The sequence below is a fragment of the Diceros bicornis genome, chromosome 2 (assembly GCF_020826845.1).
Source record: "Diceros bicornis minor isolate mBicDic1 chromosome 2, mDicBic1.mat.cur, whole genome shotgun sequence".
Taxonomy (NCBI): domain Eukaryota; kingdom Metazoa; phylum Chordata; class Mammalia; order Perissodactyla; family Rhinocerotidae; genus Diceros; species Diceros bicornis.
Genome location: NC_080741.1, coordinates 25,367,410 through 25,384,741, shown reverse-complemented (window position 1 = coordinate 25,384,741; position 17,332 = coordinate 25,367,410). Strand labels below are relative to the sequence as shown.

At 36.0% G+C, this 17,332-nt stretch overlaps 1 protein-coding gene across 1 annotated transcript in view; it reads right to left on the bottom strand.

Annotated features, from left to right (window-relative positions):
- KCNH8 (potassium voltage-gated channel subfamily H member 8) overlaps positions 1-17,332 on the bottom strand; it is a 371,503-nt gene that overhangs the window by 73,380 nt on the left and 280,791 nt on the right. Inside the window, exons 8-10 of the mRNA XM_058553749.1 lie at positions 16,001-16,198; positions 6,131-6,330; positions 5,029-5,278 (exon numbers count right to left, since the gene is read on the bottom strand). Of these exons, the coding sequence (XP_058409732.1) occupies positions 5,029-5,278; positions 6,131-6,330; positions 16,001-16,198 (648 nt within the window). The remainder of the gene's footprint in view (positions 1-5,028; positions 5,279-6,130; positions 6,331-16,000; positions 16,199-17,332) is intronic.

The following is a 17,332-nucleotide window of genomic DNA, read 5'->3' as shown; positions in this document are numbered from 1 at the left end:
AAAATATCTTCAGACATTGCCAAATGTCCGCTGGTGGGTAAAACTGTTCCCAGTTGAGAATACTTGTCTAGGGGAGAAAAACTAGGAGACCCAGAGTTAGGAACTGTAAGTCATAGATGGGCTCCAGACAGGTCTCTCACAGGATTCAGTAAATGACTTTAGACAAACCAGTTGACATTTTTGTCACAGTTGTCTTAACTGTTCAAGAGAAATAACAAAGGCTCAGATTTTTCTGAGTGTAAAAGAGGCTCTATAAAAGACAATCAAGACTTGTATTAATAATTTTGATTCTAGCACTTTGGACAGTAACGTAAGCTTCATTATCAGCTTTCAAACACACTCGGGTTGTTTTATTTATCTCTGAACATGTCTACAAGACAGAAGGGTGATGTGGGAGGAGGTGTTCTCCATCCTTCATCTCAGGATTGGGAGGCAGAGATAACCACTGGACATTATGGATAGTGAGATCTACTACATACAAATGTAAAACACAAGTCATAGTTCTAATGCTCTGCAACAGTGTAAAAACCTCATTTTCTTCATCAAAAAAGAAAGTGAAAAAATAAAATGAGCTTTTCACTTGTGCCCCTGCAGAGAGAGAGATTACCCCTGCTTTATCTAAGTCATCAATGCCCCGCCCCACACCCAGTACCGCCTGATATTTTGCCTGCAATGCCTCAGCCTATCAGTGGTAGGATGGATTCACCCACCAGGCAACTAGCTTGCTTCCTCCAGTTAGCTGATTAGATAATATTGCGCAATTTATTTGAATCTTTAAAATCTTTAAATTGATTTGAATCAGTTAAATTTAGCAGGAAGGTGAGCATAAGCGTTAAGAGCTAACGAAAAGCTGATTACAGCTTTAGATTTATTTTAGACACAGTCATTAATTCACTCAGCATCCATGTGAGAAATATGAAAGAAAATTCATTCAATTCTCAGATAAACTTAGATTGAAAGCTGAAGTAATATAACCAAGTTCACAGAGGACACTGGCATGAGATTCACGGCTACAACTCAGGAGTTTCTGAGTCTTTGCTTTGTCCTCAAATAGCATCATGCCTGGCTGTAACTTTTACTTTTTCTAATGGCCCCTTTGCTCCATTTCATAGGAACCAACAACAAACAACTGACCAACAAAAAAACCATCAAGTAAATAATATCTTTGGAATGTTATAGAACAAACTGCCTCTGTCCCCCATTCAATTAATTTTTTAACTTCTAAATTTTTGTTTTTTATTGTGCCCAGCATTTCTGGAAGCAAAGTCTCTGGCATGTATCAGATTTCAATAAAAGTCTGTTTTATTGAATTCGACCAGTAAAAGAAAATATGCCAAACTGACCGTGAATACGTGAGATATTGATAAATTTTTATGGCAGAACAAAAATTGAGCATTTTTAAATTATTCAATTGTATCTACGTATTATCTTTGAATTAATATTGGATTTAAACCTTGACATTGAGTCTATTTGGTAGAAGAAAAAAAAAAAAGACTAAAATCTATACTTAAGGACACTAAGGGGATAAACCAGCCATGTGGTGCTGATGAACTGAAGTTTGATTTGTTTGTTGTCATCAACACTGCTAAACTTGGAAATTTTATTTCTTGCCTGTTTTGTTAGAAATCTAAATTGCTGCTCAAAAATTCAAAGTTGGGTACTGGTGCAAGATATAAATATAGCCGGGATGACTTGAATACAGCAAATTTTCAAATTTTGTACATCTGAGGAGAATTTATCATGATGCAGTGTCTTGCCACAGTGAGCATTCACATTTTCTTAAGCAACTGGTGCTTAGAATAACTTTAGAGCCATCTTCATACCTTGGGTGGCCATGGCTATTTTGGCCACAACGACCCAGTATAAAAATAGCACCAACATCTTGCCAATCTTGGCACCCTGGAAAGAGTTCCAGTTTATTCATTCATTCAATGAACATTTATGGAGCACTGACATGTGTTCCAGACCTTGTGCTGAGTACTGGCAAGCAAACACTGGTACATAACAACATGGTTCTCACTCTCATTGGTTTTATGGTTTTGTAGATTGCTCACTATCTAGATTTAGGACCTAGATCTAAGTTCCTTGATTACTCTGGATTTCAGTATCCTTATTTCTAAAAGAAGAGAAAGATATCTATTGTCCCTTATAGTCTCCATTATTCAGAATTTTCTTACTGATATTTGCTAATCAGTTATCATTCCATTGGGCAAAAAAAAAAAAGTTGATGAGATGCATCTGCAAACCATTGGGTTAGAGCTATATGTTTATGTTTGATCAGAATTAAGCAGACTAATGCCATCTGTGAACAGTACATTTATCGGTGCTTTGTTGTTTAAACAACAATGAAGAAATTGGCAGGAAAACACAATTATAGGGACATGAAATGAAGGTATACGAGGCAAACAAATTCTATTCCCATGACAAATCGCTGCCTCTGTGTCAACTGTCTCGCCAGGCATCAGATTAAGAAATGCCTTCATGTATTTATTGGACAATAGAACTGCCTGAATAAGTTATGGCTTGACAGCTGTTTGGTGATGTTTCTTCCTTACAGCATTATAGATTAATGCATTTTGTTGGCAGAGCGAACATGTATTAAATATCTACAGACCAAATGTGAAGCCACATGCTTAAGTTTATCAAAGTCAGTATTGATTTGAATTGGCCCTATAAGATAATATTACCAAAGAGAAAGTAAAATAGTCAATCTCCATTGAAATAATGTTAACCACAGAGAGAAAATGTTAATAATTTATTATCTTTGTTTGGGTTTAGTCCCAATACCACGTACTCATGTTTAGAATGGTCATGTGGCAATTTACACTTAAATCACTTTTGATAGATACACAGTAGAAGCAAAGATGTGAAAATGTTAATCATGGAAATCACAATTTATGGAGGAAATTGGGCAGGAGCAAAATGCAATGGCTTAAATCCTTCAGCTGTTAGTTGAATTTTTTTCCAAACAAAATAATCCAATTGAACAGTGTATTCCAAACAATGGTATTTACATAGAAGCCATCAAATCTGCACCCATTGTTCTCTAATGTTATGGATGATGCCTTTGTATTCCATTCCTAGAATTGTTGCTAGTTATCAAATTTAAAAATTCACCACAATTATGGAAAAAAATCTGCATTACAAAAGTTTAAAAATGGTGCATTATTTTTGCTTGCATATATATCAAACCATAAGGTTCTGGAAAATAACTATCTGCCCTGTTAAATAGGCAGGCTATAAAACTTACAGTGATACTAAGGAAACTCAAGGAAAAGTATTTTATGATTAAAATTAAGTATTTGAAGCAAATTTAAAAGCAATTGTCACTTTTAATTTAGAATCAGAAAATGATAGAATGACTGGCCTTTAACTTCACTAAGTTGAGAAATGGGCAGGAAGAGTGTTCAATTCTCTTCAAAAACACTCACATAGAGAGACTCACTCTAACACTGATAATGAACTGGACAAGCTGATGATAAACTCTTAGTTGCTATTCCACGCCTTTCTATTCAGGAGAAAAACGTAAGAGAGTGAGTCAAGAATTGAGCCAAAACTGAAAGCCACGCCCTACCTTTCCTCTGGTAAGTGGTAAAGCGAAGTCAATGTGAAGCAATGAAAAGCACATGAGTATTTCGCCATTCACTAGCCTCCATCTCTTCACCCTTAATTGGGGATAACCACACCAACCTAATAGGGTTGCAAGGTTTAAATTGGATAATGGACATAAAACACCTGGCTCATATTAGGGATTCAATAAATATTAGTTCTCTCTTCCAAAATATAATCTGTCTTGAAGCTTACTAGCTAAAACGCAATGTTACAGGTCTACAATGATTATATAACTGTATTATATATATCTATATATACACATATATGCATATATACAGATATATATACATACACACACGATGATTACATAACAGGCATGGTTTAGAGGTGGAAAGAGCACTGGATACAGACTCCAAACACCTAGGTTAGCTTTGCCTTTGGAAAAATGAGAAAATACCTCTCCTACATGTCTCTTTGTGTTAGGAAGGCTTGAATGAGACCCCACATGTGAAAATATCTTGTAAATGGTTAAGTTGTTTACAAATATTATGTTCTTAAACATGAAAATTAAAAATAAATGAAAAGTGCTGCATTAGCCCCTTTTTATCAACACAAATGCTAAACATTTGTGTACTACATTGTTGTTCAAAATATATCGCTTAGACCAGCACCTGATTCATTCACAGCCCTCAAAAAATATTAGTTGAATAAATAAATAAACAGACAAATGAACAAATGAAAGTGATTTTTTAAAGAGGTACACATAAAATTATGGATAACAATTTTTCTACACTCACCCTACATGTCATATTTTGTCAGCTGACACTTATATTTCAATGAACATCAATTATGTCTTAATAGTTGGTGTCAACTTTGTGGCACAAAATCTTCACAAATTGTCTTATGAGTTTTCTTTGAGGAAATAAAAAAAGCCTATAGTCACCTTGACAGTATCGGGTTAATGATTGCTGTGAGAACTTACTCTTAATGCATAATCATTTTTGTGCTATTTCTAGCACAGCCAAAACTTAATTTTCAATGTTCTTCTCTGAATTGATTCTCCAAAAAAATACAGAAATGCCCTCTAAAATTGACCAGCTATTTCACCAAGAGGCAGTATACGTCATGATTAATAAGCTGGCTTTAGGAATCAGAAAGAACTGTGTTCATTTTCTTACTATGTTATTTGACACAAATTAAGTTAACTAAGATACTATTTATTCATTTGTAAAATGGGGATAATATTTATACTGTTGGCTTTTTAACAAGAATCAAATGATGTTTTGGATATAACACTTAAAACAGTGACAGAACAATTAATAAATAGTTGGCAAATTATACCCGTATGAAGAAAAACCTCAAGTCCACATATTCATCCATGATTTTCCTACTCTCGCTCATAGTTTTTCTTCCATTTCATCTCCTTAAATTATACTCCAGAGTAAAATTTCATGAAGTTTTTCAACTCAGACCTACCAAGAATAGCCAGCACCATGCTGTCTTTAAGAACTTCCATGGAGCCCGAGCATACAAAGTAGATGGCCTGCAAAGCATCTCCTTGACGCAGAAGATACTCCCCCGGAGCACAGAAGGAGGTTTTGATGTGTAGAGACAGAGACCTGAGGCAGCCCCTGCTGGCACACTCAAAAAGGGACAACTGTAAGATTTCCTTGTTCAGGTGCATAGTGATGTCAGAACGCAGCTCATCTGGAAAGTCTTTCAAAAGCTGTCAAAGAAGACGAAAAAGGAAATCAAGATGGGCTAAGTCTAGTCTAATTGATTTACTTTGCAAGACAACAGAGATTTTTTCCCACTGTTTGACCAATCGTAGAGCAGAAGAGGAAATATATGTATGTATAATCCTAGAGAGATTTTTCAGTGACTGTGACAGCAGTTATGTGCTACTGAATAATCAGCTGATAATAAGTCTGGAGAAATAGAATAAATTAATAAAAGACTCAAGAATGAAAACATAAAGCTTCTTGTGACTTGCTTCTCGCAAAGACTCCTACTCAGGAGAGAAGATATGGAACATGGACCCTCTGGTGTTCCCTCTGGTGTCATGATCATATGAAGAGAGGGGAAACCAAATGATCACTTTAAAGATGTTTGGTTAGGGGGTTGGTGAAATGGTTGCTTGATTCATATGATAGCTTTTTTACAGTGGTCTGGTGTTTCTGGAAGTCTACAGCTAACATCTTTGCTGAAAAACATTTTTTTTTTCCTTTGTTGGTTTTAAATGCAAACAACTTGATTAATATTCCAAGATTACACCACTCAACTGTCATAAGAATTAGTTCCTTCAAAGAGAGTCAATGAGAAAGAAAACAAGTCCACCTGATAGACTACGATAGCAAGTTAATGTAAAACATTGGCCAATCCAAAGTGGCACTGTGAAAACATAAGCCAAAGCAGATGAAAGAAGATGGACTGGGTTTCATGAGGGATCAAAAAGTAAAGAGATAAAGAAGTTGGTAGGTGTGTACTTCACTTCTGAGACTTGCATTAGAGCACCTTGCTTTTACCTTAGAATATGTGCTTTCTGCCTGAAAACATCAACACGAGAAATGAACATTACCTCATTTGAATCTATTCCATTGTTGACTGACCAGGTTGTTTGGAAATATTCAAGCATCCTCTGCTTCAGCTGCTGGGGCAGGTGATGGACACGTATGAAGTCCTTCAGATCCTTAGTTCTAGTGTGGTAGAGGGACCATCTGGAGTACATCCTCTGTATGATCGCCGTCACGTTTCCAAATACCAAGGCATGCATCAAGGCTGAAGGAACAACACAACATACAATGGGAGAGAAATATGACGGAGGGCTCACTCCTTAAGTCTAAATTTACAGGCTATCTACCCTGAGACAGAGCAGAGTAGGCTTATGTGGCCACGATGATACAGCTATTTGGGTATGAGCATTTTGGTGCAGCCCCTTTGTCACAGACCTGATGCAGTCATTTTGATTCCATATGACCTGATCAGAGTAAAAATATCTTTTAAAAATACTCAATAATATACAAAATAGGCCCCTTTGACCCACAATTAATTTGTTAGCTGCCATTCTGGCTATGATAAACTTTTATTCTGCACTCTATCCATATCTGTATTATTTTAATAGCTAGGTATAGTTTAATAGGTATGATGAAGTAGTTTTAATAATTTCATAGAATAAGCTATCAAGTTATAGTTTAATGGTTATTTTTATTATAATTACAAATATATTTAAAAAATAAGTCTATTATAACTGATCAGCCTTTATGGGAATATCAGTCTCTTCCCCAAAACCATCATTTAAAATTAGTTATAGGGTATTAAATATGGCATATTTATATTAAGAAAAGTACTGATAAACTTGTTAGAAATGTAACTGAAGGTTTGCTGAGCAATTTGAAGCTGAGATTAATATGGCTTCAACCCCCAACCTCATCCCAGCTCCACAGTCACTTTACTTTTAAGGGAGATATCAGAATATTTGAGACCGTTCAAGAAACAAACGAATTCACAGAGAAAAACAAGTATTCTGCTTAGAGTTTTCATTGCCCTCCTGAGAAGAGGGTGGTAAACACATATGAGACTTTTGTTCTGTTGAAGTTTCTCGCTCAGATAGTATTTAATCTCCACTTTCTTGCTGAGCCTTCCCTTCCGAAACCACCACCGGAGTGTAATGAGATAGATTTTGCTCACCAGAATTTGACAGTGGGTAGGGATTCAGGATGGGTTTTACACTGGAAAAAGCGAGCGAATGGACTTCACTTTCCAGGGGTTGCCCACTGTTGGGGGTGGTCAGGTATCTTGAAGTCAGAAAAGGGTGACAAGATTTTGCACTAAATAGTCATTAGCCAAACAGAACTGGAATGGCTCATGTGGACATCAGCAGATAGGCCAAGAGGGCCATGGACCCACCTGGGGCTGTGAAACTGGGAGAGAGATGAGAGCCAGGTGTACTTACATTGATAGGAAATCAACTCTTAGGGATATTCAGATTTCAGCCCTGATCCCCATCCTGGGAAGGGATTGGCAATAAGCCCAGGTGTTGAAATCATCTGTTTCAGCAGTTTTTGGTTAAAAAAAAAAACGAGAGACTAAAAATTTAGTAGTTTGTCTATTAGGATCTATCAAAATGTCCCTGTACCAAAATCTCACTGTCCAAGGAATTATGTTAAAAGTTTCTTAGCACCAAAATGGATAAATTAGTGCAAATGTGTCAACATGTTGTTACATCTATCCTCCTGAATGTTTCAGGATAGCCCCAATTCAAATTCCTTTTTTCCCCCAACATTTCCCCCACCATTTCCCCCAAATTATTAACCACTGGCATACTAATTTCAATCTAATATAACATGGGAATTAAAATTTTTTATCAGGTTATATATCATCACTTATCTATGGAAAATATGGCCACCATGCCTCTAAAGTCACCCCATAATAACAATAAAGGCCTCAATATTTTGGAGAAGTTACTAGAATAGGGTTAAACTTAGAGTCTATATACAGGAGGCAATATAATGTTGTGGACAGAATATGGACTTCAGAATCAGACATGTCTGGATTTTAATCCTGGCTTTACCATCTCTTAATTGTTGTAAACTAGGCAAGATATTTAATTCCCTTGCATGGACTCTGTTCCCTTATATGTGAATTGACATAATAGTACCTTACTAATAGGGCTATTTCAAGATTTAAAGAGTTAATATATTTTTTTAAAAGTGTCTAGTATATGTATGAAAAACAGTGAGTGCTCAATTTATGTTAATTTTTCCTATGAAAGTGAAAAGTGTTATGAATTTTCAGCATGCTCAGTGGAGAAAAATTTGGGGAAAAGGATGCAGATTTAAGGTTTTCCAGAAACCTCTTAAACAATTAAAAGTGGTTCTTGGTGGATATAACTTTTTGATGACAGAAATTCAAGAAATAGGCAATAAGTGCCTGCTACACTCAAGTACGTGTAAGTATATATTCTTCCTAAATATTCAAAAATGAAATGTCTTCCAACAGGTCAAAAATATCCCAAGAAAAATGAATATTGCTTAACAACTTACTGTTGAATGATTCTTGGTAGATTCTAAATAGAGGTTTGATCTTCTGTATGGTTTTAGAAGCATGACAATTCTGATGCTTAAATATTTTATTTGGAAGAGGAGATCTCTATTTATGATAAACACTCAGCAAGCAAAAAAACTGATTCTGCTCCAAGTCAAAGAAATTAAACACCGATTTCAGGCTCTGTTAATATACTCAGTGTTTGGAAGTCCTACCATCTGTAAAAGTATGTAATAGTCTTTTATGGAGATTAAATTGAGTACCGAGAACAATTTTATTTCATTTATTTTAACACTGCTTTCCTTAATTATGTGTATGATTTTAACTTTGCTTTGCTTAATTATAATGTGTGTAAAGTACTTAAAGTAAGAGAAGTAATATGTTCAGATCATTTAGCATCTTAATTGTACATTATCAATAAAATGAATTACTGGATTAATTGTAGCATTCATAATTGTTGGAAAGTACTAGTCTATGTCTGAGTCACCATAATTTCAAAGTCTCATTTCAGCATAGGAAAATACTTCTAATTTAAGTAGTTACAAAAATTAAACCCTAGCTCTCCTAGTGTTTCACTTCCCAAAGTTATTGCCTCTCTGTCACTGGTTATCATTTTCACACTGGTAAAGTGTATCTGTAACTGTCAGGCCAAATCAGTCCATCTGCTATGAAAGTTTCACTCAAGAACTTCTATATCCAGGTCAGTTTGGAAATTACCATTCACTTTTCCTTTCACCTCTAGCAAATTTGATGTACATAATTCTTAAAGTAGCATGCCAGGCCTGCTGCTGAGTGTGTGGGAGGCTCTTTTTTTGTGTGTAGGACTTTCATATAAAATGCATTTTGTAAAATCTCATCTTGCTATCAGGCCTTTGGAGGAACCTCAGCAATTGGAATCTAAGAAGAAAGTAAATAGATCTCTCTCTCTCACTCCCTTCACAACACTTTTCTTTCTGGATTTTGAGTAACAGTGCTCTCTCCTCAGGTACAACATCATTGCTGATTTCTTTAGCCAACTACGTTGCAGTTCCTTTGGAGTCTACATGGGGACTGTTTTCTCCTGATATAAAAGGAGGCCAGAGCTCAGGCAATGGGTAATCTTAGCTGATCTCCTCTCTCTCCCACCTACTCATTGACCTGGAATTTTCCACTCCGTGCTACAAGTACACTGGGTTGTGGATGGCAGATGGTTGAGAAAACAGAGAGTGAGAACAATTTCCTAAATGATGAATTTAAATGGCAATATAAAGGCATCTTAAAAACAGCCTGAATTTGTGAACACCATAGCTCATATGGGTTCAATAAAATTATGTCAGGATATTTGGGAAGAGAGGACCCAAGGAAAGCCTTGACTGTTGAGTTTCTCTTTACCTTTTTCATGTCAACAGTGCCTCACATAAACTGGACATGTCCTCTGTGATGAGTCACCTTCACTAGAAGTTGTATCTACCCTCTGAGGCTGAGTTGATGGCCTCATCAATGGGGTCTAACTCATTAGGTGACTCTACTAAGTGTGATAGAAGAACTTTTAAAGACATGGGAAAATGTTCTCAATATATTTTATTTGGTGGCAAAAATGATATGTGTAGTTGATATAAATATTTCAGATAATAGGGGTATATAATTATAAAAAGACTGAAAAGATTATCTTTTGCTGATAGGATTATATGTAATTTTATTTTTGGTGTGGATTTTCCAGTCTTTTATAAATGTGCACTATAATAGGAAAAATGAAAATGGAAAAAGAAAGAATATCATCTACCTAAGTACCTATTTCCATTACCAAACTGTGAACTCCTGGAAGGAAAGTATCATGTCTTAGTCATCTTTGTTTCCCCAGCATCTAGCAGTGCCTGGCATAATTTAGGTGTGCCATAAATATTTATGAAACTGAAATGAACCTCTGATGGTTTAATACTTTCTTTAAAAAGTTTTATAATCATAAGCAAGTAGCTTAGAAAATTTATGATGAACAGTTCAGCCCCAAACCCATCCCTTCACCTCCATACCACTCTCCAAAGGTAATCTTTTACAATTATCTCAGCTCACTACTACCCACCTTCTCATTCCACATTTGTTAGTTATATTATCATTTTTAGCTCAGCTATTATACTTGTACAAGGTATTAATATCAAAGACACACATTGAGAAAATTACACAAATATTAAATGTATGGTTCACGGAGATTTCTCAAAAGTGAATAAACCAATGGAATCACTGCCCATATGGATAAGCAGAATATTATCAGCACCCCAGGTTTTATCTTCTGTCCCCTTCATAGTCACTAACCAGTCCCCTCACCAAAGGCAACCACAGTTATGAATTATATTGCAATCAATAAGCTTTGCCTACTTTTGAACTACAAAATCATACAATATGTACTTTTTTGTGTCTGGCTTCTCTGCTCAGCATTGAATTTGTAAGATTCATTCAGGTGGTTGCATGATGTAATAGTTCATTCATTCTCATTACTGTATAGTACTCTATTGAATAATCATTTCCTAATTTACTTATTTATTCTCCTATTAATGGGCATTTCCAGTTTGAGATTCTTACAATAATGCTTCTACAAGCATCTATGTATGTGCCTTTTGATGTATGTACGTATGCATTTCCATTGGATATACACTCAGAAGTAGAATCGTTGAGTCACAGAGTACAGGTCTGTTCAGATTTGGTAGATACTGACAAAATTGTTGCACTAATTGACACTTCCATCAACAATATAGGAGAAGTCAAGATGTTCCATATCCTGTCAAACTCTTAGGGTAGTCATTGCTTTTACATATAGCATTCTGGTGAATGTAAATACTACCTAATTTTGATCTTAATTTGCATGTCCTTGATGAATGATGGTGAGTACCTATTTATATGTTTATTGCCTATTCAAGTATGGAAATCTATTTTTGAAGTGCTTTTTAAAGCTTTTACACATTTTTGGGTTGTCTGCTCTTTTCTTATTGATTTATAAAAGTTCTTTACATATGATAGAAAAAAGTCTTTTATCAGATAAATGTTTGCCAATGTCTTCTCCTATTCTGTGGCTTGCCTCTTCACACTCTTAAGAATGTCTTTTGAAAAATAGAAGTTTTGCCATTCAATTTATCAATCTTTCCTTTATGGTTAGGGCTTTTTGTGTCATTTTTAAGAAACCTTAGCCAAATCAAAGGTCATGAAAATATTCTCTTATATTACCTTTTAGGAGCTTTATTGTTTTCTCTTTCACATTTAGATCAAAATCCATCTGGCATTAATTTTAATGTGAAGTTTTTTGTTTTTTATTTTTTTGTGAGAAAGATTGGCTCTGAGCTAACATCTGTTGCCAATCTTCCTCTATTTTGTATGTGGGATGCTGCTACAGCATGGTTTGATGAGTGGTGTATAGGTCCGTGCCTGGGATCTGAACCCGTGAACCCCAAGCTGCCAAAGCAGAGCATGTGACCTTAACCACTACGCACTGGGCCGGCCCCTAATGTACAGTTTTAAGAGGAGTCAAGTTTGTTTTTCAACATGTGGATATACATTTGACCCAGCAACATTTATTGAAAGTATCATCATTTCCCCCTTTGCATGGCAGTGTCACTTACGTCATAAGTAAAGTGAGCACATGTGTGCAGGCCTGTTTCTGCCCTCTCCTGTATTCCATTGGCCTATTTGTCTATTCCTGAACCAACACTATACTTTCTTAATTACTGTAACTTTATAACACATCTTGATATCTTTAGCACAAATCTTCCTATTCCGTTCTTCTTTATGATTGCTTTGACTAGTTTTAGCTCTGTATTTTCGCTAAGTTTTAGAAACAGCTTGCTGTTTTCCAAACAAGCACGTATCTCCTGGGATTTTTATTGAGATTGCACTGAATCTTTGGATTAATTTGGGTAAAACTGGTATCTTTAAAATATTGAGTCTTAAAACCATCACCATTTTATATCCTTCCAATTTTAAACCATTTGTAAATTTTCTCACTAATGTTTTGTAATTCTCTCTGTAGTGGTATTGCACATTTTTAAAGATTTTTTCCTATATATTTGATGTTTTTATAATCATTTTTCATATTTCATTTTCTAATTGTTTGTTTCTAGTATATATAAATACAATTGATTTTTGCACATTCACCTTGTATCTATCAGCCTTACTAAATTCACTTATTAATTCTAAGAGTTATCTAAAGCTTTTAGGGTTACGTTTTTGTTTTGGGTGTTCTCAAAGTTCACATAGATTTGTGTAGATATGGATCTTTTTCTCATTATTTTTGCTTAATCTCTTTGATAGCTTCAAATATTCTCCTCCAAATAAGTCAGTATTTTGCACACCCTATAACTACAGAGGCTCAGACGGAAGCCTCCCCTTCCTCCTTCCTCCTCACACAGCCTGCGAGTGCCTCTGCCCTAGAGAATTATCTAGGGTTTTGGTAGTCACTTGCAACCTTTCATTTTGCTTCCGCCTGCTTTTGTAGTAAATATTGCATCCCTGTCATTAGCAATTTCATCAGCCTTATGTGGGGATTCCCAATAAAATGCCTTAGACTTGAGTCCATGGTAATATATATTTAGAGTTTTTAAAATATAATTATTTGTGTATATTTATAGAAATTAAGTGAATAAAATCAATTTACAGTGTATAATGAAGTGGATATTTTATAAGAAGTTTGCTAGTCTTAGTGAATCCTGACATCCGACTCACTCGATCTCTGCTGCCTTATGTCTACATTGGGGTGTTAATAACCTCTATCTCTTAGTCTTATGAGAATTAAATGAACAAAGTGTTCAATATTGTGACCTCTTATGATTCATTCTCAAAGTTATGCAAGTAATTAGTTAATTAGGAAATATTAAAATGAAGGCATCATTTCTCCTAGCTTAGAGTACTTCTCACAATCATACAGAGTTATTTCCCGCAAACACCAATTTGGGAAGCTCTAACTAATAAATTCAAGTTACTTAGATGTCATTTGGCATTCAAAACCAATGGTTTCCTGAGTGCTGCTCAAGTCATCTAAATGCTTTAATGCCACCTACAAATGAGCACTGGTTTTGCACTAGGATAATTTGCTCAATAAATATTTAACAAGTGACAAAGTGACATTACCTGATTATTTCCCATATCTTTTGGCCTTGTGACCAGTATTGCTTCTACTTACAGTGAACAGCAGAAAATCATTTATGCCTGAACAATTTCTGATTCAGGACCACTCACAATATAGTCAGTGCACCAATAGAGAATAAACTCAATTATCTAAGATTCTTCAAATGTCAAATTAGTAGGTTAAGCCTTGAGCATTTGAGCATTTCCCAAAATTTCCATTAGGACTAGAAGAAACATGGGCAAATATTAAATAAATATAGACTATGTTTATTTGCAAAATGCTTGTCATTTTGCTATGCTGAAAGATGGGCAATCAAAGAGAGCGGCAATTATGTAAGTTATAATATTGGGTATAAAACAGCCACCACGGGATCTGGCACATTGTAGCTCTTCAGAAAATGAAAATGCCTGTTCTTTGCTCCCTAGGCTGTTACTGCTCCACATCAGCCAAGAGCCTGTTCAAATTGCTGCAGTCCCAGCGTGCTACTTCAGTAACTCTGCCACAAGTACTGCCTCTCCAAGAAATTCTCTGGGTTCCTGGCCCTCGTTTCTCACTGCTTTGGAACTTCCTGACTGATTTGGCTCTTAGCATTTAATGCTTTGTATTGTTAAAACTCTTTCCATGTATTTCAGCCTATCTTCCAAACTGGATCATAAGCTCCTTGAGGGCAGGTTTGGCTTTAAACTTCTTTGATTTCACCATTGGCCTGATGACTCATTACCTAAAGCCCCAAATACTCATTTCACATCTCCCAAGCAAGGAAGCTGGTAGAAACCACCCCTTATTTTAAGGTTCAAAAGTCTAAGTGATATTTAAGATTAAGGCCTTTAAGAGAACATGATAAAACAGGCTTTTGGGGGGAATACTGTGGGGCAGAAAATACTAACAGAACCCTCATTTAAGAACTCTGGTCTAACATAAATGCTTACTTGATCCAGGCAGACATCCACGTGTACTATTACTCCATGATAGCAGTCTTATAATTCAATAAGTTTCCATTTACATATTTAAAGATAGAAGTAAGTATTCACTTGGGTTCAAACCTTGCTTCTTTTACTTACTGGTTGTATGGTATTAGGAAAGTTATTTTATTTCTCCAAGCTTTAGATTTGTCATTTGAAAAATGTAGATAATAATAGTATCAATCCTGTATAAGTTAGGAGGTTCAGAAAAGAGAAATTAAATATTTCAACAAAGGGAATTTACTATAGGGAAATGGTTTCCCTGGTGTTGGAAAGCTGAATGAGCAAACAGAGAGTATAGAGGTAACATGGATATAATAACTTGCAGGGAGGAGATTCTGCCCTTAGAGAGGTTAAACAAAGGGAAGAAGTGGGGTTATCAGAACATAGAAGCCCACAGGAGGAGCTGAGAGGAGCCACAAGTGACCAGCTCTGACTTTGGATGTGACGGCACTCCCAACTCATGCACAGATCTCCAAGAAGGCCCAATGAGGCTGGTTCTGGGAGTGCCTGAAGATGCTGAAGGCTTCAACCACTTGCTGCTGCTGGAAGTAACCTGCCGCTTAAGGTACATCATACACATTGGAAGCAGGCAGTCCCTTCTCCACGCCTCCTGCCTGCTAGTTTCCCTCTGGTGCCCCCTATTGGCAGAAGTAACTGAAGCCGACTGGTAAAGAAGGAGGTTTGCAGAGTCCACACTCCAGCATTACAAAGCATAGTGAGGAAGGTGAGTTTGGAACTCAGAGACAATAGTAGAATAATTTGTCTATTTGTTAAATGGGATAACGATAATGCCGAACCCATAGATTTGCCTTATGGAATTACTTAGAGTATCGTGTTGAAGCATTTGGCACAGAGAATGGAACATAAAAGTGATTAATAAATGTTGACTATTTATTATTATTGTATTGGTGTTTTTTGGTTTTGTTTTTATTTTTAACTAAGTGATCTATCAGACATCCTTAACTTACGACATTAGTATCAATAAAATTTGATAACACTGACCTCTTTGGGACTATAAAATGGAGTTTCAACCATATACTGCAATTCATCCTCATGTAACTCACAAACACTGGGGGTAAATACCATGTTGAGAATACAAAGTGCCTGCCCTTTCAAAATCAACCATCAGGTAAATGGTTACTTCTTCATCTGTCCAGAAAATGCAATTCTTTGACATCACAGACTTTCATTGCTAATCTGTATATTAAAATGTTTGTCACTGATTTCCTAATCAGTGCTTTTTAGAGTCTTCCAATATATTTTCATTGTGTTTTAGGACAGAGCAAACAGAACAGCAACACAGGGCAGACACTTGTTCCTTCCTTTGGTATAACAGAAGAATTTCCCTTACCACCAATCAGCATGGTGCAGATGGAGAAGATCTTTTCTGCATCTGTATTAGCAGAGACGTTCCCAAACCCAACGCTGGTGAGGCTGCTGAGGGTGAAGTACAGAGCAGCAATATAGGCACTCCGGATCGACGGGCCCCCCAAAGAATTGTTGCCATAGTATGGAGACTCCAGTCTCTTTCCCAACTCATGGAGCCAACCTGCAATGGAAGAAAGAGTGAGAATTTAAGCCCAAAAAGTAAAGTCCCAGCATTAGCACGTGGGGATAATGATAAACAAACATACTAATTTGCTCAGGAGAAAGGAGAGAAACTTAAAAGGAAGTTAAAGGCAAGGAATTAGATTCCATTGCTATAAAAGCAAAAACATCACTTTCATGCAAGCCATTCCATGTAATACACACAGCAGAGAACTATGCACTCGAGAAAGGATTGGTGGTCAAAGCTCAACAGGTCACCCGAATGCAAGCAGCTGCCTTCAGAGATGGAGACCTGGAGTGCTACTCTCAGTAACGGTGTTGTGTATTTCGTTAGAGGTTAAGCTCATTTCTCAATTGGAATTTTAAGAAATTAACGGGGTCGAGTACGTATTTTTAAGACCTGCGTGATGATAAATAGCAACAACCACAAGAATCTAGACTTCAGCAGGTGACGTGGGCTTTATTTCTATCCTGTACAACCTTTTCCCATTTTATTCACTTGGGCTGATATCTAGTTGCCTTACAAGTCTTATCTCATGTGACCTTCTTCAGGAAGCCTTCTCTGCAACCTCATTCTGCCATTTAGGAGTGGAGGGGGAAAACTGTATAACTAAGAAGTACCTATAATAGAATTGGATGCCCTCCTACAACTGTTTTATGATACTGGCATATATATGTGTCAAAACTTATCAAATTAAATGCTTTAAATATGTGCAGTTTCTTGTATGTCAATTATACTGTCATAAACTGTTAAAAAAAGCTATATTAATAAAGATGGGAAACAGCAAGTATAATATTAAAAATAATAGAATGGAAACAGAACACAAAGACCACTTTAAATTCCTTTATTGGAAATATTTACCCCTTAAGATTTTATATTTTAAAATTCTTTGTGTGTGTGTGTGTGTGTGTGTGTGTGTGTGTTACAAAACACTGTAACAATTCAGCTCAACCCATAAGGTTCATAAGACTTTTGCTAAGGGACGTTATTCCATCCCTACTGACAACCACTTTCTTATAAATACTTCATTTAATGGCTGCCCAAGAAGAGAGGAAAAGTATTACACTTTTTAAGTAGTAATAATGTTATCATTATCAACTAAAGTTGTAAATGAGGGAACTGTGCTAAGTTATT